Here is a 21,905-nt window from a genome sequence, read left to right on the forward strand (position 1 = left end):
CCTGCACATTTACCTGCACTACACACCTACAACTACACACCTACAACTACACGCCTCAACTACACACCTGTACTATACACCTACACCTTAACCTGCACTACACACATACAACTTAACCTAAACTACACACCTACAACTTAACCTAAACTACACACCTACAACTTAACCTAAACTACACACCTACAACTTAACCTAAACTACACACCTACAACTAAACCTAAACTACACACCTACAACTTAACCTAAACTACACACCTACAACTTAACCTAAACTACACACCTCAACTACACGCCTCAACTACACACCTGTACTATACACCTACACCTTAACCTGCACTACACACATACAACTAAACCTAAACTACACACCTACAACTAAACCTAAACTACACACCTACAACTAAACCTAAACTACACACCTATAACTTAACCTAAACTACACACCTACAACTAAACCTAAACTACACACCTACAACTTAACAGAAACTACATACCTGCACTACACACCTGTATATTAAAAACCTTCATCTCTTTTATTCTCCTCGGAGAGAATCTGGTTCTTAATGAACCTCAAACTGAAGCCACCTATTTACAGCTCAGGCTGGTTACACACCAACGATTGGGGGCGTGGCCTGATTGGAGCGTGTGTGATGTCACTCCGAGGTTGGAGCCTCCTCGATCTGTTCTCAGAAATATCAAACATGTTTAATATTATATTAAGTTATTTTAAAGGAGGAGTCCGGGTTGTTATCGTTGTTTTATCGTGATTCTGATTTTACGGTGATGTTGTCCTTGTGTTTCTTGTCTTCTGTGGGACGATAAAGAATCTGGATCTAAACATTTGAAAGATCTTTCTTTATTGCTTTTTGAGCTTTTATGCTGTTGTTGTTTTTATTGCATATCTCTGCCCGTCTGTATGAGCGTGTGACATAAAGAACTTCCTCGAGTCTTGGAGCTCTAACTTTGAAGTTTGAAAGTCTTTGTTGTTCGTTTCCTGTTTTGATTTAATCATTCGTACCTGAAGCACTTTAAGTTTTGCACGTTTATATAAAGGTTCTAAATGGATGAATTTAAGTCGAGCTGCGTGGATCAGAAACTTTCTGAAAGTGCAGCTGCAGTGTTTCTGAGTTTCTGCACGGAGACGAGCAGGTCAGTGGTGCAGAGGAGATCGTCACGGTGACTCAGCTGTTTCCTCTTTGGGTACCAGAAACTCTGAAGCTGGCACGCTGCAGCACAGCGATGACTGTGCACTGCAGACCAGAGACATCTGCAAACATCAGCATCTCTGAAAGCTGCGCCCTGACACCGACAGAGTGTGATGACGAGGTGTTGACATGAACGAGACCAGAGTTTTTAACTTTAACAGCAACAACATAAAATCTCCTGCACGCCGTCTGAACGCCTAAACATGTTAGTGTAGCCGATGAATCTGTAGAATGTAGACCGTGTGCAGGAGTTTACTTTGAGGATTTGATGGATTCTCTCCGGCACATCTGTCTTATGAAACAGATGTTGTTTCACAAAACGTAAACAAATAAACTACTTTGGGATCTTGAGTATCCGCTGAACCGATGATGAAGTGAGAGGTCGTTCAGAGTCGCCTCTCAGGCTTTCACCATTTTCTTATTAGAATTTTTGGTTTGTGCTCTCAACCAGGAAGCTGATGTTTATTAATCTGATGATTCAGGGCTGACGTCTTAATGATTGGTTACAGGAATTTAAAATGTCCCGCCCATTTTTACGAACTGTTTGCCTGATGAAGGTCTAGTACCGAAGCGTTGCCAATAAATGTTTGTTAGCAGGTTAGACTGCGTGCAGGAGTTTACCTTTGATTCTGTCCATTATGAAAATAAGAGGAGCTTGGAAAGCTGTCCTATCGAATAAAAAACTTTCTACATCAGCATCTACATTTTAATTAATTCAAAACTCCTGCAACACATCTATACATATGATCTTCAATGTATTTTATCACATTTATTTTTTCCTTTTATTTGCATTTACTCTCGTTAAACTTCTGCGTTTGTGTTTCCTCTCTGTGGAGTTTTCTAAACGCTCCCGACTGTTGAAATGTTTGTTCTGTTATCTTCCTGACTTCCTGCCTTTTCTTTGTCTGTCAAAGCTCTTTGTAAACGTCTGTTGATAAAGGTTCATTCAAATAAAGTTATCTTTGCATCCTCTGCTCTTTAAATGTCCTCTGTTTCCATGGAGGACGCTGTCACTTGAGTTTTGAGAAGTGCACTAAAAGAAATTGTTGTTCTTATAAAGCTGAGATCGGTTTAATTAAACATCCTGATAATAAGTAAAACATCTTCTGTACCCTCGTCTCTTCTCACCCTGCATGTTATCTACGTCCCCCCCCCCACTGACTGTCTGAACTGAGAGCTGAAGAAAGAGAGAGAGAGAGAGAGAGAGAGTACAATCCACTGAGCGAGAGAGGGAAATTTGATTGACAGGCTGATTGGTTGTCATGGCAAAGTAATCAACAATGAAACAGGTTAGTGACACACAAGGAAGCAGAAAGCAACGAAGGAGGAAATCTAGAGAGCGTGCAAACTAAGAGGCAGCACACCGAGCACAAAGCACGACACACACACAGACACACACACACTGGGTCAAAGCATGCTGTTTAAACACACACACCTACTGTCCAACCTGAAGCAAACCACAGGATCACTGACACACACATTAGCTGAGTATCTTACAAACATGCAAAAACGACGTGATGACTCTGCAGAGGTCACCTTCACACGTATCAGAACTTTGACCTTTGACACTTTCACACAAATATAATTTCTTTCCACTCCTGACATTTTCAAAACAGACTCATCACTTTGGATTTAATCAGTTGAAGAGGGTTTATAATTATCTTTATTTTTAGTATGTCTCTTTTAAGAACGACTTTTCGACCTCACTCTATGACCGATTACTCGTAGAAAAGATGTTTTTTTTAAAGTCTACGTCCGTGTGCATCAAACGTGACAGACTTCCTGAAATGGAGTGAAAGATCCATCACAGTGAAACAGAGACGTCGGGGGAAACTGGTGGAGAAGAGGCGTCTTGTGAACGGGATGTCTGTGAGCAACAGCGAGAACTCAGAGCCAACGTGGATGAAAGCAGTCAACATGGCCGACGTACGACAAGCAGCAGATTGAGAGCAGAGAGACGGATTTACACATAGAAACAAAGTTGATTATTTTCACTCGGTTGGTCTTTGATTTGAAGTCAGCATGATTTCAGTCTATCCAAATGTGAGACGAGCAGCTGATAGAAAACGACTTTCAGAGACACTTTTAACTTCGACACTGTGACGACCTGAAACACTGAAGTTGTTCAGCCGAGAGACGCTGCACCTCGTCACTCAGAGAAGCAGATTTGTATTTCCTCATGTGAATGCAAAACGCTTCTGAGGTCGTCCTCATGCCATCAAATGTTTCAAAAACAAGCAGGTGCACACTCGGGTGAATACGCATGCCGAACATTTGCTGGAGTGTAAAATGAAGCAGTTTGAAGAAGCTGTGTTATGAACATGTGTGTACGAAGAGCATTCACATTCACACAGCAGCCAACAAACAAACACCCTGCCCGCCGTTCTACTTCATGTTACTCAGAGAGAGCAGCACAGGTCAGGTTAACAGACATTTCTCAAACATGTAGTGACACACGTGGTCCATTAGTGTGCACGTTAAGGCTGGCAGGGTTACATGCATGTGTGGACTGGGTGGGTGCGGTGGAGGGCGTGGCTGCACGGGAGCGAGGAGGGAGGGGGGGAAAGGCTCAGGCTCAGACGAGGCTTCTCTGCTGGCACCCTGCTGGTGAAGCTGCACCAGAGGGCTTCTAGCTGTGTCTGTTTAACTGAACACACCAACCTCTGTAATAACGAGGAGAGGGCCGACATTTTAAATAGAGACACAGTGCAGGACTGCAGAGAAGCGACAGTATCGACTGTGGAAACAGCCAGAGAGGACGCTATAATGAGGCAGTAAAACAGCAGGATGAGCCGTTCCACATCAATCGTCCAGTTTAACTGCACGGTGGAGAAATTAGGAAACACGTCTTTTGTGTTTAATGGTGAAAACATGACACATCCTGAAAGTAAATTACACCGGGCTGTATCTCTGCGAGTCTCAGAGAAGCTGATAAATATTTAACATGTTTCCAGGGTGCCACAGAGGGAGCCTGAGCCTTTCTGTTTCCAGCAAAACAATGGCTTGTTAAAAAAAAAACACAAGACGCGAGGAATTCATTGTCAAGCAATGAACAACAAACACATTAAAACACGGATCACCACAGAGACTCAGCCGGCGTCAAAACAACAACAATAACACGTCTGCATGCCAGGACACTCAATCAGCTTTACACTTTGTACAAAAAGGAGATTTTCATGTGAACCTCATGAGAAGAACAAAGAACGATGGACGAGTACAGAGAGTTTGCACTTGCAAAACGGAGGTTGTGCAACTAGAACTTTGGTTCCAGATTCATGTGGTGCATATGCAGTTTATGAGCGTGTGCAACGCTGACATCTTATAAAGGACACGCAGTAAAGACAGCTTCTTTTCTTTTCTAGGATTCTGTTGTGCAGTTTGAACTCAGTGAAGAGAGAGGGCGCTCTCACTAACTCCAAACGTTTAGCTGAAGCAGGCCGAGTAGTGAACTTCCTGCTTCTTTAAGGAATAATCAGGATGCTTTAAAGTGGTGTTTTATGAAGCTCTTAATGAAACGGAGGTCATTTAGTGAAGCCGGTCGGAGGAACGACACAGAAGCTAAGCTGTGTACCTTTGTGGTCGAGGTTTGGAGCAACATTTAGTTTAACCCCTTCAAAGAGTGTTGGCTCTATGTTTGAATATTTCCCTCTCTTCAGGTTACGACTGCATGCATCGAGCTTTTCGTTCTCGTAGACCAGTAAGGAGATGGTGCTACTGTGGAACCGTTTTTTTTTCTGTCCTCTTGAAGGTTGAAACCCAAAGAACTGGTTTCAGATGAGGTACTGGCTAGAACGGACTTGGTGGAATATGCGAAAACACACATGTGCAACGCTTGTAAAATCTATAGAGATGTGACGTTTGATTTCAGTTTAGAGTGCCAAACCACTTCCGGTGGTAGTTTTCAATTATTTTTGAATTGGCCAAAGAACGCTTTGCTTCAAACTAACGCTACATAGTTTAACCTCTGTGTTAGTTTCTTTATTTTCTCCACACAGGAGCTGTGCTGACGACCGATAATAAACCCCTTTTGCTCCATTTGCTCTTTATCACACCTCAAAACAGAAAATTAAGTCTTTTTTTTTTTGTGTGATTCTCTGTACCGGTCCACCCGCTCTGTGGCTTTAATAACACCGCCTTGTTCTCCCTGTGAGGTCACTGTCAGTTTGAACTCGACTGTAGTGGATCTGTACTCACCCCGTTCCACTCCACGCCCATACTCACTTCCTCGCCGGTCTCAGAGCCGCTCTCGTACTTAACGCTGGACAGGCTGTCCCTGCTCCTCCGCCTGTCCCCCTCCGTGTCCTTCAGGATCTCCACCACACGCGTCCCGTGGATGGGGTCGATGCCCTGAGGGGGAACAACACACAGGTGCACACACACAAACACACACACACGCAGAGAGATCAACAACAGAACTAGAGAGGAGGGGACTTAATGTTGTTGGTATGAGCGGGGGTGCAAAGTTAAATGGAGGAATTAAAGGGAAGTCTTCTGTCTCTTTGATGAGGCGTCACAGAGACAAGCGGACGTCTAACATGAGTGTGAGATGGAGGTGGTGTTATAGGAGGGAGGCTCTATGAGGGCGATCAGTTAGAGACAAACCACTTACTGTGTTGCTCTGGATCCAAAGCAATGTAGAGAAAGGGAAAAAAATATCATGAGAGTTACTGTCTTAATTTTAAGAATAACAAAAAACAGGAAGTAAGAAGTCGTCTGCATGCACAAACTGAAATCTGAAGTTCAGGAAAAGCTGCTGACCTGCTTGCGGGACCTGATGGCGCACTCTTCCAGGGTCTCAGCCGCCTCCAGCTTGCCCTGTCGGCGGTACAGCGCCCCCAGGTTCCTCAGGGTGGTGTTCACTGTCGGGCTGGGCACAGAAACAGGCGTTAACACATATGGACTATACTGCAAGAAAAATGCAAATAATGATGTATAAAAATGTGTCCGATCACAGCTGATCTGTAATCCATTCAGATCACCCCGCCCCCTTTAACGCCAACCCAAAACTGCACGCTTCGGGACATTTATACAGGAAGTAAGTTCATGCTACATATATATATATATATATATATATATAAATATAATATAATATATTTTAAGGCTAGTTATTCTCTGACTGGTCTCTTGCAGAAGTGTTGATATTTCAGTGTGTGTGGTGACTTTGGCTCAAACACTGCTTTGACTTTTCTCTGTATCATCTCACCGTGTTTGTGTTTATCACGCAGGTATCAGCTGGTGGTTACAGCTGACTGCTAACCTAACAGCGTGATGTCGCCTGTAGCTGCAAACTCAGACGAACAAACTCCGTTTCGGAGCGCCGTGTTTGCTCCACAAACTGCAGATATAGTTTAAGTGTTTCACCTCAGCTCTCTGTAATGTTTTGATTTTGGACTGCAGTAACCCGCTTGAAACACTAGGTGTCAGATGTTACATATTGCTCCTTTAACTAAACAACTCTGGCCTCGGAGTGTTTTCATTGATGCTCGCCTCGCTCCGCCTCACCTGTTGACTTTGCAGGCCTTGTACCAGCCTCCGTACTCTCCGTACGGGGTGTTGTCTCTGTGCTTGCCCTGGAAGTAAATCATAGAGAAGAGGAAGAAAAGAGAGTGAAGGGGGAGTGATGGTTAGAACCGGATCTGCTGCATTTGTCTTTGTTTACATAAAACTAGAATATGCCTCCTGGGTCTCATAGTGAGTGTGAAGGACAACGCTCTAATAATATTTCATAAACAGACTTTGTTTCTTTATGGCCTGATTTTAACACATTTCATTTCTTATTTTTTTGTGTTTTCAGTATTTGCTCGGCCTCACCTTGCTCTCCTCTCTCTCCTCCGCGTGCATCCAGATGGGTTTGTTTTCAGCTGCAGACAAACACAGGAGAGGAGGTCGACACACAGAACAACAAGGCTGGAAAACAGGTTACCACATCGACCTCGAGATAATTTACTGACTTCATTATTAACCATTCACGGCGCAGGCTAAGCTCGTCACTGAGCAGGACCGTATTATCAGCCACTCAGTGGAATACTCTGATTATTATTCTGGTGATAATATCTGTGTTTCAGCAGGACGACCGTCTGCTTTTTAAATGTTTCAACACTTTTCATTAATAAAACATGTGAGATACAGATTTACACAGAAAGATGTTTATTCCTCCCTTTGCTTCACTGCAAGTAAACATGCATTCACTTCTCTTTGTTTTAAACTCTATTTTAAAATCAGACTTTTCCTAACAGAAAACAAGAAATATCCTAAAATCCTGAATATCAGTGCGCCGGTATACAAGACGCAGTCTGACTTTGGAGGTCGGCCGGAGTGAAGTCCACAACGACCAGTTTGTGTGCATCGATTAGTTTGTTTTCACTTTGTGGAGTTTGCACGCCTGCTAGCTGCAGTATGTTAACTGAGCTCTCAGTCTAACGTGAAAGTTCTGAAGAACCTTCAGACCGTGAGTCGTGCTGCCGACCTCTGCTGGTCACTCGTTAAAATTTAGACGGGACTGTCAATAAAACCAGCACGCCACAGTTTAGCACCGATTGCTTTAAATTAATAATGATGACCTAAAGAGGGAGAAAAGACTGTTTCCAATCACTTTCAACACACAATGAATGGGGATGAATTTCTGATGGCGTCAGGTGGCGTGCAGTGTGTGACGATGGCGGCTTCACTCTCTGTAATGGCGGTGCATGTGTCAGCATTTCACGCTGGTATGGGCTGCGTCTTATACACCAGATTTTACGGTGAATAAATGCGTTGATATCCACACAGAAAAAACAAACATGCAAAGTTAAATCGTTTTTGTTGTCATGGTTACAGACACATGTGGTAACGTTAATCATGCGCTAGGTTTAATAAGGATGCATGTGAATTAAAAAAATTATCTGTAACTCAAAACAGATATTTGAGACTCGTTGCTGCCCCCCTTTAACCTTTAACTCCCACTAAGAGAGGCTAATAAATAAAATACAATCTCTCAAGAAGTTCAGTGACAGAAGAAAAATAATCCGCTCTGAAATATGACAATAGCCTGGAGCGTCTTGGCAGCGCTGAGCCTCCTTTTATTCCTCTGAAAGAGGTCGATCTAATCCTCGGAGAGGAAACGCCAAATGAAAAACTGAGCCGAGAAAAAATAGCGAGAGTTCATCTTCATGACAAATAAACTCTTTATTTCTTTTTATTGTTTGTTTGTTTGGATTCTTTGAGTCGAGTGATTGTTGGAGGTTAGAACAGCGTCCACCATCTGTCCGTCACTGAGCGTGCTCGCTGGCGTGAGACAAACAGCAGGCGGAAGATCAGACAATGACAATCTGGATTTTCACGTTACCCGCCACCACTCCTCTAGCATTTATTATTAGTGTTTCTACTTTGATTTAAAGCTAATCTTCAACCCTTTTTAAACTGTTCAGCTGCTGCGAGGCCTTACCATCCACAGATCCAAACTCCTTCTCATGAGCACGAGTCAGAATCTCTTTGTACAGGATCTCAGCCTCCTTGTATTTTCCCTGTTTGAGGAAGCAGGACGCCTGAGGAAGAAAGACGACAGACACAGCGGTTTAGTGTTGGATCAAACGGGTCCTGTCCCCGAGGAGCAGCAGCAGTCTGTGTGCATGTTCCTCCTGTCAGCTGTGACTTGTGTAGCGGCACTGAGCTTCTTCTACTGTCTCCACGCAGCGTCTCCATCATGGTTCAATAACAGAGACGGGAAGGAAAATAAAAAGACATGAACAAAAGCTGCAGCAAAGGACACTTAACCCTTGTGACATCAGAAGTTCATATGTGAAACCGGCTTGAGTCAGGTGCACAAATGAGGGTTGCTTCCCAGGGCGGCGGGACCTAGCTGATTACTGTGAAAGTGTAACTTAAAGGAAGCAGATGTGGATGTGTGAACTCGTCTCTCACCAGGTTGTTCTTGGTTTTGGCCACGTTGGGATCATCAGGGCCCAGCCTGCACTCGTAGATCTCCAGCGCCCGGCAGTAGTAGTACTCCACCTCATCGTACTTGCCCTGGTTCTGACACAGCAGAGCCAGGTTGTTCAGCTGTTTTGCCACATCTGGATGGTCCTTCCCCAGCACCTAACGGGAGACAAGAGGAGAATATTTGGATTCATATTTCAGATTATGTCTCAGAGCATTTGACTCCCTCGCTGCATCTCTCTCTTCTGTTGCAGACACTCAGGAGATCTAATAAAAGGTCGATCGATAAACAGGGAACAGGATAGAGCTTCATGAAAACAGAGACTCACTGCATCCTGCAGCGCTCTGAAGCTTTGTCATGCCTCCTCCATCCACTTTCAGCTGTGCTCTCAATTAAACCCCGAAACTCCCCCCTGATTTGGGAAAGCCCCTCAGAGGAATCTTCACGGATAATTTAAGAAAACGATTTGCTCTTTTTCCTATTTTTAGTCGCTGCAGCTGACATGTGGAAAATATTATCCTGTTAATTAGCTCATTTCTAGGAGCTGGTTTAGCCTTGAGATGAGGCCTGGATAGCAGAGCTGTGGACCGATGTGATCCAGAGACATGGCCTACCTTTTCTCTGATCTCCAGAGCTCTCTTGCAGAGCGGCTCGGCCTCCTTGTACTTCCCCCTCTTGCCATACAGAACGGCCAGATTGTTCAGCGTTGCAGCAACCTGGAAAGAACATAAACAGAGACAACGTAAACAAAGCAACTTCCTGTCCCTGCTCAGCTCTTTTACTGGCAGTGAAGCGTCACAATATCAGGGACTTCTGTGCCTTTGTCTCTAAGTTATGTCCAAGGAATCAAGAAACCTTTTCAAGAAGCTCAGAGCCTCTAGATCTCAGAGGATGGAAGTGACCTGACAGGGGAAACAATATGAGGCGAGCTGTGAGCTGCAGGGTCTAACACTGAGCTTTAATAGCTTCCTTCGAGCTTTACAAGGTGCCACAGTGTAAATCGATTCTCACAATTCCGTCCTTAAAGGTGATGAATCTGGTTTATTTCAATGTGTGCCCATCTGTAGTCTTTTGTGATTGGAAGGATTTTATGATTTTCTCGATGTATGAGCAAACACTGAGTAGTTCTGATTGATTACTTTAAAGCCTGCAGCCCTGTGGTGAACACGATCAATACTGTAATAGTGGAGATGAATCCACACAGACTGACAGAGTCAGCGGGTAAATACAGACGACTGTGCAGTTATTGCCTCCCTGTTGACTGAGCCTTCTTGGACCAACACCAGGTGACTAATCGGATGAATTAAAACTAATGTCTGAACATTGGACGTGTTCACATGAAGCTGTGGTTGCCGTGACGACAGTGGAGCCTTACAGCGGGATGGTCCTTGCCGAGTGTTTTCTCCCGGATGGACAGAGCGTCGTTGAGCAGATGGGCGGCCTCTTTGTACTTGTTCTGATCCCTGCACGGGTGAGACAGGACAAAGTGATGAGACTGAATGTTTCAGAAAGGAAGGCAACCTGACAAAATCAGCCAAAGCAGGAGTGTGTTGGTGAAAAGCTGCTAACGCCACCACATGGAGACCCTGCTGACCTGTAGACCAAAGCCAGGATGTTGAGCATGGTGGCCACGTCGGGGTGGTCGTGTCCAGAGGTCTTCTCCAGGTCCTCCAGAGCCTGCTTGCAGAGCGGGACGGCCACCTCGTACCGGCCCTGGGAGGCGTACTGGATCACCAGGTTGTGCAGGGTTCTCAGGCGGGCGGGGATCTCGTAGCCTCCCTGCTGGGCTGCAGCCACGGCGGCGCTGTTGTGTTGGTGCTGCACTGTGGAGGTCACACAGGCGGATCAAAGGTCAGCTGGGATGCTAAATGCTCTGAGTTGATTATATCTCTAACTACATCAACATGAACAGAATACTGAGGCTTCAGGGAGTAAATAGATTACAGAATTATTCAATCATGTTTAAAATGGAACATCAGGTACCCAGTGATATAGCTCATTTAAATAATGCTGTTCTGAGTTGCTTGGTTCTGTCGTTCTTACTTCCTTGGCCGTGCTCCTCCTCGTCGTTGGGGAAGAGGTCGTCCAGCGAGTCCTTCGGTGTCTCTCGGTCCTTCTCCTCCTGCTGAGACGACAACACAAACATTCAAATCAGCCCGACCTTCTACAGGCAGCAACATCACAGATCACAGTTCAGGAATCTGTATCACATCTCGTTCTGGCCCTGAGAAGCAAACATCGGTCGACCCCTACAGAAAACCTCCATGAAGTACGAATTTTTGCACGACGAGGGCTACATGAGATTTCAGCTCATGTTAAGGGTCAGGCAGCAGCATGTTGAGAGCTTCCAGAAGAGGAATAACGACCATTCAGGCTACTTCTCGAGCAGTTAATAGATTCAGGCTTTTACATGGTCTTTTGTGTCTTAAAATAAGGACAGTATTATCAGCGATTCATTCCCACCAACAGATCAATGAAGACCAGAGCAGAGAGACTCGTTCCCAGAAGAAGAAATAACAGTTTTTTCTCTCCAGTATTGGAAATCAATCACACTTAATGTCTCTAGGAAGAGTCCTTTTAAGGCAGATTTACACAGAAATAGGTTCAGGATTTTACGTGTTATTACTATGACAAACAAACTGATGCAATAAAATGTATTTAACATGAATAACCGACCCAGAAATAATGGCCCTGTTGATGTTTTCTTACTTATTAGAGAGGGATTTTGACTTGAATCAGAGTCTGTACTTACAGTGGGTGAGACGTCCTCATCATACTTCTTGAGCTGGTTCATGAACTCCAGGTGCTTCTTCTCCTCCTCCAGCTGGGCCACGCTCTGCTCGCTCTTCTGCAGCTTCTGCTGGGTGTTGGCCAGCTCGTCCCGCAGCCACTGGTTCTCCTGGCAGAGCCTCCTCACCTGAGCACGCAGCTTCTGCTTCTCTGACTCCACGGCGTTCAGGTGGTTGGACAGGGCCATCATCACCTGGAGAGGAGACAGCGCCGAAGGTAAGTCTCATTTAACGGCGGACGAAGCAGCAGCAAGTTAAGAGAGCACGATTTGAGGCTGATGTGAGTGAATCATGGTCACAGCACACGCTCAGTTTAGAAAGAGGAAGCAGAAACACACTCAGCATGTGTGTGTGTTATTTTACATTTCTTTTCTTCTTAACGGATTCTGATGCCAAAACTATAGTATTAGGGCCGTCTGTGTACACCTGGCGATTTTCTGAATGCCTGCTTCTTTTTTCAATTGTTCCCAATCAGGAGAGAGCGTTTGGAGCAGCGGGCGGCCACCCTGAGAAAGGCACAGCGGGCAGTGTCCTTTTTCTGAACGCTCCGCCCCTTTCGTGCGGCTGCTTCAAGCGCTTCTAGTTGAAAATCTTTCAACTTTTCAGAAAGGCAGTGTTTACGTCCCCGGCGCTCTTTTCAAAATGTACAACATTCCTCTTATTTGTGTCTCTCTCCGTGTCTTCTTTCTACATGTCTGATTGTAGCCGTGAAAGCGAGGCCGTCATTATTATTAATCTCATCATCCAGGCAAAGGAAGAAGAAAAACATCCTCTGTTTGATGCTGATAGCAAAGTGAAAAAGAAAAATCTCAAAAATAAAAACATGCAGTAAAAAGCAATTTAATTTGGTGTAAAAAACAGATTTCTGACATTTTTAAAGCCTAATCTAACAAACACTGTCTGCTGGAGCCACACCGTCGTTGTTCTTATTGTCACAATAATTTAACACAAATATGTGGACTTTTAGGCCCTGATAATTTACTGTATTAGATCGGTGCATTAACTAGTTTGTGGATACCTGACACTACATTTGAGGCAGTAAAGGTGTTAGTATCGCATCAACTCCATCAGGAATCTACATGTGTTGATTTTGAAAGTCCTGCACATGGATGTTTATTTTCCTCATTCTGTCTGTAACCGTCTAAAGTACGAATTATTGTGAAACTTCATCATAAAAAATGTAAACATAGGACTTTTCCAGCCTACATCTGGTCATTCACTTTGTCTGAATCTGACCCAGCAGTAGAAAAAAAAGTTGTTAGAACCCGTCTTACCTGAGCTTCCCCCAGGCCCAGCTCGATCATCTCCACCGACTTGCGGAGCAGGTTGGACTTCTCGTGCACCAGGTTGGCCTCTTCATCCTTCTTCAGGCACTTGATGGTCTCCAGGAGGCTGTGGAGGATGGAGTTGTGCTCGTTCTTCAGAGCCTCCAGACCCTGGATCACCAGCTTGGTGTTGGAGATGATCTCCTCCTGAGAGAGCTTCTCCAGCTTCTCTTCCCGTGGGTACACCATGGTGGACATGTTCTACGTAGCTCTGGGAAACCTGAACAGATAAAAAAAAAAAAAAAAACGCAAACCGGCTGTTACAACAGACCTCCCACTGGACACTGTGGAAATATTTGAACAACAACAGCTGCAACATTAGAGGACATTTTCATAACTGTCCTCCACATGCAGCTGTGCTTGTTTTACACTGAAATACTCAAACACATCTCTTCAAACTCAATGAAAGCAACTTCAAACAGTTTTCACACAGTATTAACCATCTGAAGGAATTGTTCCTGAGATAACATGACAAGAGCTACTTCCTATTATCGGTTTAAAGACGTCAGCGTGTGACCGTGCAGAGCTCTGGTTTTGAAGCTGACATACACAATGTTTCTCTGCTCCTCTAATGAGATCCACTCATGATCAACCAGCCATAAAAAGAAAATTAAACCTGTGTTGTATCACAGCGGGGAGGTTAGCGATTCAAATTCCATTATTGCGAGTGATCAGCAGTTTTTCGTTCTGCTAAATGAGACAAATTCAGAGTGAAAGGCAGTTTAAAATGGTAAGACAGAAACTGGCTTCAATAAAACATGCTTTAACTAGACCACGCTCTGAGGGCTGCACAAATTGGGACATAAAAATTAAAGACATGTGTAGAATATCTGCTTTATGCATGGCCCAGGGACACATTATTCTGGAGGACAGACTGTTGGGATTGGGTATAATAAGCTCTGGTTTGAGAGAAAGGCTGCAGCTCTCAGTCTAACAGAGGGCACACAGATGCTGCAGTGAGGGAGCCTTCGGGTGCCAGCATTTTATCCAAACAGAGGCCTCGCCGGCTGCAGAGTCAGGGAGAGGATGACATGACAAAAGCCTCAGTGATACAGCTGAGCAGCTGTTTGAGACTCAGACACAACCCTGTGTCGATCACACGGTGTTCTGAAGTAATGTCAGCCCTTTGGTGAGTGCAGGGAACGTCTGTTATTATCCCCAAACAGTCTGAACATAACCTATGACTCAGAGAGCCACGTCAATGTCGACCACATCGAGTAAATGTCAGAGGAAAAAAAAGCAGGCCTGCGCTCAAGACCAGGGTCCACATAATGTTAGGAAAGTGCTGGCAGCAGAGTGGACGAGGGTGGAGGATGAGGGTGAAGGATGAGAAAGGACGAGAAATGACAAGGGTGAAGGATAAGGGTGGAGGAGGGGGGCGAAGAATGAGGGTGGCGGATGAGGGTGAAGGAGGAGGGTGGAGGATGAAGGAGGCTCTCTGTAACAAACACCATCAGTCAGCCACGCCCTGCTCTGCTGCATGCTTTCAGCTGTTGTCTGTTAAAGAAACATATTGACATCATTCAAGGACCAACACCGACTGAAACCAAAAGCTAGAAACACTTCGTTGTTATGACGATGGTCGGTGCTGATAAAGTCCAGAGCTGGAATTAAAGGAGCTTCATAACCTGTTTAAAGTTTTTCATCACTACGTCAAAACATGAGCATTAACATCGGAGTGCTGCAAATACAGAATATTTCTGAATTAATTAACCTGTGTCCGGTCAATTAATAGAGTTTTAATAATGACTTTGTCTTCCCACGATCATGAAACAAAATAACGCAGCCACTGCGGACTAAACGAGTGTGACACTGAGTCTCACGCTCGTTTAGTCTGCAGGTTTTGTAACGTGTGGTGAATGTTTCAAGGAGTTTGCTGTCATATTTTGGCCACAAGAGTTCACCACCATCTCCTCAAAAACAAAGTGAATTTATGTATTTTTATTTATTATTATTTTGTCGCTTATTTATTGTGATGTCTTGTTTGTTTTTTTAAAGTGCATCTCACAGCTCTGATGTTGGGGACACTGAATTTATCAGCTTCAGTGTCATCAAACTTCTTATTGCACGAGCAGAAACCCACGAGCACAGACGACAGATCTGACCGAGTCTTTAGCTTGAAGCCACTCATTAACCTCCTCCTGTTGTGTTATTCATGTCACATCATGTCACATCATGTCACATCATGTCATCACAGCTGTGCTCCGTCAGCGGAGGATTATTTATGAGGAGAATATGATGGACACGAGACAGGCACGTGAACACGGACACTGAAGTCAATTAACGATCTGTGATCAGGACGACAGTGAAGCATGCAGACGACCAGCTGGAGGTTCAGGACCATGGGAGAGCTGCAGAGATCGATCGTGAACTGTATCAGGTAAACAAAAACGACGATGTGACGACGCTGAGAAGATCTTTCCATCTCTGCTGCTTTCAGGTAAAAAAAAAAAAATCTCAACTCTTTTTTCTTTTCCCCCAGTAAAAAGCTTCTGATTTAAAGTCGCTTATTCAAATCCATTCAAGAATTCTGAAAATGCTTCAAGATGGAAAGAAAAGCCGCTAACTACTCCTCGATTATTTCCTCTTTCTACTAAACAGATTTGTGGAAATGAATGACGGCTGCACGATGTGGTCAGAAACTCAAATTACGATTACATTACAGGATGTGCAGCTTTTCGATCCAGTAGGTGTCGCCCTTGAGCACCAGCATGAAACCGAAACAAACTGCTGATTGTATGAAGGAGTCAAACGGAAGCAGTGAACAAAATTACCTCGGCTCGAGCTGCAGTCACCTGTGTCCTGAATTGTAGTGTTAGCATGCTAATGTTAGCGCTCTTTAGTTAGCTCGTAGCTTCACATTGCATGTAAACTGACACAGAAAGACCGAGATCTAAAAACTCTTACTAACATCCAAATAATCAGTGAGTATGTTCTTCTTCTTCTCTCTAGTCCTTCACTAAAACAGTTTTTATACACAAGGGGAGGAGCCGGCCGTCCCGTCCATGTAAACACGGCTCTGACAACAACACAGCCAGCGGGACTCGAGCTTCTCACTCATTGTAGACAGTCATGACTCAGAGACATTTACACAGGATAGACTTGATGTCTGATATATTTATGTGTCACATGTCGCACATTCTTCCTTTGAGCTCTTCATTGGAAGCACTTTTGCTTTAAAAAATAATCCGTCATGCAAATCTTGAAGCATGTGACCTGGTGTTTGCTCCTGAAGAATGTAAATCAGAAGGACTAAACTGAGGCCAATTATTAACAGCAAAGAAAGCAGCTCTGCTTATAATTCATTAAACAGGTTGTGTACTAGTTCTGTGTGCACATTTTTAGTTTGCCAAAAACAAAATGACCAGAGGGCGTACATTCAGCTGCTGCCAGCATGCAGAGCAGGAAAATGTGCTGACTGTGAAATTATTCAGCGGGCAAGAGGAGACACGTTTTAAAGAGAACTTAACATGAAAGAAACACGGAGCGAACACAGGTGACTCAAAGAGATTCTGTCAGCAAACAGAGTCTGCTTTACATAAAAGTCGACCGACAGGCCTCAAACAAATCCTGTGTTTGCATGAGCAGAGAGAGTGAAGTCAGGAGGAGGATTATAAAAACTCTAACTTCACAAAGACAAGAAGGTCGTAGCTCTTCAACAGGGAGCATTCAGCACATTTCTGAAAACACTCGGCACCAAAGCGATATGAAAAGATCTCTTTGAAAGATCAATCATAATAACACAACAGAGATCTTATGAGCCCAACTCTTTCTCTGAGGCGCTGCAGTTTAACACCCGTGAGGATGAAAAGCCTCACGAGCTCAGAACACACACACAGAAACACAAACACAAACACACACACACACAAACACAAACACAAACACAAACACACACAGCTATTAACAAAGAGAAGACATGCTTTCATGTCAGCCAGGAGAGAAACACGCAGCTTCACCTTGATGAAACAGAAACACACCTGTATGAATACGTCTCTTCTGACAGCTGGAGTTAATGTTTCCTAATCTTTAAAGAGCTCAGAGATAAAGTCCAACAGGCTCTTTGTCTGTCTTTGAAAATAACATCCTACAAATGAATCTTTAACATTTACCTTTTTGTTTTTCACAGCGCTCATGTGGAACTTATGAAAAACAAACACTAGCACCATAAAAATCCAAGGTCCAATCAGTGAGATGTGTAGTGACTGAAATGATAAAGTGACCTTACTATATGATCAGACATTAAGGAAACATGCTATGTTGAAGTGCTGGCTTCTCTGACAACAATGCAGCAGCCAGTATGTCCTCCTTCTAACTTTAGATTCTGCTCCTGAATGCTCTGGATTTGTTTGGACCAGAGAAAGGTAGGCGGTTTTAAGGCACCCCCACACGGCCGTTTTAGACGCCCCTCGGTTTGCCAGATATGAGAGCAGTTATCAGGTCAAACCAACAGGCAAGAGAAGTGGTTCAGATAGAAGTGATTGTACCCGACCTAAAAAGCCTCTGCATGTTTCTAATAAGCTCCACGAGCAGAAACGTGCTCAAACTAGGATCAATATTGGAGATGCTTTTGAAAAATGGAGAGAGGTTAGAACACAGAAAGGTTTACAGACCGATGCAGAGCTGGATAAACACTGAAGCTTCAGAGTCCACCACATGGTGACCTGTGTGAGCATCGACTCTAGAGGAGGGGGGGGGGAACAGCTCTCTACAATGTTTAGAATTTAGACTGCAGTACCCATTTTAACCACTAGGTGTCAGAGTTACATACTGCTCCTCTAACATAAAATAAAAAGGCCTGGTTACATTAAAAACTCAGATTAAGAACCAGCTCATGACGTCTCTTTATACTTACTGAACTGTAAGTATAATCAGATACATTTTCTAATACTTTTGTAGATACCATTTAGTAAGTACCAAAACTTTTTTTTTTAAACCATCCATCTCAAAGGACAGGTGTGTAGGAAAGGAATAAATACTTCAGAAATTTAGGCAAACTCTTTCAAACCGTCTGAATTGCACATAAATAACGTCTCTGTAAATGTCGACAATGTCTTTGTCCAATTCAAACCGTTTAGATGCCTGGGAGGGCGGCGTGGTATCAAAACATTATCTAAATAGTTTGATTTGTACTAGAATCATATAGGAGTTTAAAAATCTGGTATCATCACAACCCTACTCATCACATATAACAGGATACACCAGCAGCAAAAATGTACTTGCTTTGGGTTGTCATGACATGCCGTCATGATCAGGTGCAGGACTGATCGTTATAAAATATTACACAATGTTTCTAAACATCGTGTGAGCCAGGGAGGAGAAGTGTTCACCTTTTGAAAATCAAGCAGAAAGTAAACACATAAACACAACGAGGAGATGATTTTCAAAGAATCCCTCAGTCTAGATATCCTCGTTCTCTCATTTAAAGAAACATGCAGCAAAGATGCGGCGTGCTGCTCTGACAGATGTCCCGTTGATTCAGGGCTCTGAGCAACAGATGGAGAATTTTATTCAACATACAATCAGATCCTTTATGCTAAAAGGGGCGTTAGCGTGAAGCAACTTATTCAAAACAGAGTCTGCATTGATCTTCTTTTCCTGACTAATAAAAAAACAAAATAACCGAGATGAATGTTGATATTTAACAACCAATAATAGCCTCCTAGAGGGTGGAGCCATCTATCCTCCGAGCTGGACCTGTTTTCGTCTGCTGGACCAGAAAACTAACCTCGGTTTCAGTGGCAGATCAGCATCCTCGTTTGGCAGGAAGAAAGGCTGATGAGACAATGACTCCTCCTCCAGCTATAGCACTGCACGCCAGCACAGCGCATCAGAAAACTGCTGAGCTAATCCAAAGTGATGCTTCTTGAAACGAAAAAGGAGACATTCTCCGAGAGACGGAGGAAAACCGGACCGGAATGAGAGAGAGGTGGATGCTGATGACGGAGGAGAGGAGGACAAGGGTGGGGGAGTAGCTCGCAGGCGGCTGATGACCTTCCCTCTGCTCTGTCAGAACACCATCAGCGCACATCGAGAGAGAGAGGGAGACGGCCCCACCCACAGCGGGAGTGTGGAGGAGCAGGTCGGGTGGGGGGAGGGAGATGTCCTCATCGAGGCTCTGCTCCTCTGCACTCATCAGACACAAAGGAGGAGGTCTTATGAGGCAGGACGGAGAGGCTTGATTACACTATTTATAGGCTCAAAAGGAGGCTCACATAACGCCAAGGATGAGAGGTTTAAATCTACTGTCTCATTCTGCTAAGACTGAAAATATCACAGCTCCACAAACCAATAAGTGTCTGCTGTGCCGACTCAAAATACACATTTCCAACCTTCGAAAAACAGGTGAAAGGAACATTTTAACACATTAAACACTCATGAATGAGAGCTGCAATCGTCAAATATACACCTCCGAACGGCCCAATAGAACAGGGCTGAACAGAAAACTGTCGGCTTCATGATTACAAGATAAAAATGAATCTCTTCATGATCACAAATCAAATATCAGCCCATAGATCTCCTGCTCCCCGATACTTTGACAACCACGGCCCGAAAGCAAAGACCTGCACTGAAACAATCCTTTGACGAGTTATAGTGATTCTTGAAGAATGTAAATTTGTGAATTAGTGAACCAAAACACACAAGAATCCCAGCCTGGATCTGTTCAGTAATCATGCGAAAGCACGTGTTAAAAGCTCTACCTGTAACACCAAAACATCTTCATGATGTGATCAAAATGCTGTTTCCTCATGAAAATAAATCTTTGTAGAAGCTCATATACAAGTGTTTATATGATGGTGTTCTGATGAGGCGAATCAAGAAGGTGCATCTTTATAGACTAGATAGATGACTCAACCTTGCAAGGGGACCAAAGGTCATACAACATTGCAGCAATCAAAGTATATCTGTCTCAGACGCCAGTACAAAGCCAGGAGGAGAGACGAGTGTTATGAAAGGCAGCTCTGGGTTTAAAAGGAGCCACTCGGTGGACTCTGTATCGACAGGTTTATTTTCCTCAGAGCTCCAGTCTTCATTATTCTCCAGAGGTCTCAGATTCACATCATCACATCTCCCTTTGGAAGACAGCATCATCACTCAGTCACTCGTTGCTCCTCGCTCCGCCCTGACATCACTGCAACACAGCTTTTTAAATCGATTGAGCTTCAGCACACTGATCTCAAGAGGAGGATCAACTGAGTAACCCTGAATTGTGCATGTGTGTGCATTTCATATTTTCAAGTTTCATTGCACATTGAGTCTTACCAAGGCAGGAAAAACACTTTCCTCTCTCCTTTTTCTGCTGCATTGTTGCAAACCGTAGATTTTATATTAAGCCAAACTACTTATAAAAGTTAATATTTGTCCTGCGTACTTATTGAGGCATTTTACTGAAGCAAACTTCTCAAAACAAGCCTTTAAGATCAAATAGTATTCCAAGCACAAGCTCTGAAAACAGCCTGTGAGACAGAGGGTGTGGTACCTGATGTTTTTTTAATCGGGAAAGACTAACATAGGAAATGGAAAAAGGCAGAGTGCAGCGTCCGATCTGTCTGTGCCAGCTCCCCAGAGAAGCACTTCCTGTCGACCTGGTGAAGTTCGACATCAATAGATCACCTCATCTTCCTCCGTTTCCTGCACAAACAACGACCCAACACACCATCCACATCACTTCCAGACACAAAGGGGAGCCTGCAAACCAGCAGGGTGTGGCAGGGCCGGGGACAGGCATGAGGGAAGTGTCACTGACGCTGTCCACAGTCATGCATCACTGAAACCAGCTGCTAGAGGTCTGCTTTTACACCGAGAGACGTATGAAAATGTCCGCCAACATTTTTATACCGATGTAAGAAGGGATAGCAAGTATAGCACCAGTCTTACCTAAAGTTATCTGATTTATATGGACATTGTGACAGCTGTATGTTAATGGTTCTGGAACAATGGACATATAAACGGATCATTCTGCACACCTTCACCGGCCTTGGACACAAAACAGGGACTCTTAGGTACATTTGCAAATAACACAAGATCATTAACCAACTACGATGCGGTCCATCATTCATGTGACCATGAAACTTCTTGAGTAGCCCGGGCTTGTGGTAATGCTAAATGGACTTGAGCTTGTATAACACTCCCTCGTCTTCTGACTACTCAAAGAACTTTCACACCGCAGGTCACATCTACACAGTCACACTGACGGTACAGGTTTCTATGCTAAGTAACTAATCCCATTCACACACATTCATATGCAGACGAAGCAGCGGGAGCATCTCAGGGTTAAGTGTCTTGCCCAGGGACACATCGGACATGTTGCTGCAGGAGCCTGAGATCGAACCCCTGACCTTCCGGTTGAGTCACGACGGACTCTATCGCTGAGCCACAGACACTTTGAAATGACCCTGCCTTTATTTGGGGCAGTTGTCAACACGAGACGAACCTTTAACTATTTTTAAATAAAAACTCATGAAACTGTAAATTTACACTAGATAGAATATTTAACTGTCTACAAAATGAGAACATCAAACAATTTAAATAAATCACTGATTTGATCTTTCTCTGTAAAGCAGCATGCAGACCTGCGTCACAGCCTGAACACATACCAGCATTACTCTCTTTCTTGGACAGATGTTGAAGTTTTTATTTTTTGTGTCGCGCTGCCTTTCCTCCTTATTCTTGA

At 44.0% G+C, this 21,905-nt stretch overlaps 1 protein-coding gene and 1 long non-coding RNA gene across 11 annotated transcripts in view; both read right to left on the reverse strand.

Annotated features, from left to right (window-relative positions):
- klc1b (kinesin light chain 1b) overlaps nt 1-21,905 on the reverse strand; it is a 30,958-nt gene that overhangs the window by 7,945 nt on the left and 1,108 nt on the right. For 2 of the 7 annotated variants that reach the window (XM_061040666.1, XM_061040672.1), the window contains exons 1-13: nt 18,960-19,217; nt 13,184-13,454; nt 11,873-12,103; nt 11,164-11,245; nt 10,715-10,943; nt 10,496-10,583; nt 9,735-9,836; nt 9,105-9,278; nt 8,629-8,728; nt 7,017-7,066; nt 6,708-6,775; nt 5,964-6,072; nt 5,400-5,552 (exon numbers count right to left, since the gene is read on the reverse strand). In XM_061040666.1, coding sequence (XP_060896649.1) covers nt 5,400-5,552; nt 5,964-6,072; nt 6,708-6,775; nt 7,017-7,066; nt 8,629-8,728; nt 9,105-9,278; nt 9,735-9,836; nt 10,496-10,583; nt 10,715-10,943; nt 11,164-11,245; nt 11,873-12,103; nt 13,184-13,432 — 1,635 coding nt within the window. In that variant the 5' untranslated portion in view covers nt 13,433-13,454; nt 18,960-19,217. Of the gene's footprint in view, nt 1-5,399; nt 5,553-5,963; nt 6,073-6,707; nt 6,776-7,016; nt 7,067-8,628; nt 8,729-9,104; nt 9,279-9,734; nt 9,837-10,495; nt 10,584-10,714; nt 10,944-11,163; nt 11,246-11,872; nt 12,104-13,183; nt 13,455-18,959; nt 19,222-21,905 lie in introns of those variants that run through there. The other 5 variants (XM_061040671.1, XM_061040669.1, XM_061040670.1 and 2 more) reach the window with 5 other exon arrangements.
- Nucleotides 55-5,390, reverse strand: LOC132975842 (uncharacterized). Of its 4 annotated transcripts, none has more exons than XR_009673320.1 (4): nt 495-5,390; nt 407-444; nt 168-369; nt 61-130 (listed from the first exon to the last, which is right to left on the reverse strand). It is a non-coding gene; the product is annotated as an uncharacterized LOC132975842 (long non-coding RNA). The 4 variants fall into 4 exon arrangements; XR_009673322.1 differs by having other exon boundaries at nt 168-205; nt 243-369; nt 407-5,390; XR_009673321.1 differs by having other exon boundaries at nt 55-130; nt 243-369; nt 407-5,390.

The sequence above is a fragment of the Labrus mixtus genome, chromosome 6, assembly GCF_963584025.1.
Source record: "Labrus mixtus chromosome 6, fLabMix1.1, whole genome shotgun sequence".
Classification (NCBI taxonomy): domain Eukaryota; kingdom Metazoa; phylum Chordata; class Actinopteri; order Labriformes; family Labridae; genus Labrus; species Labrus mixtus.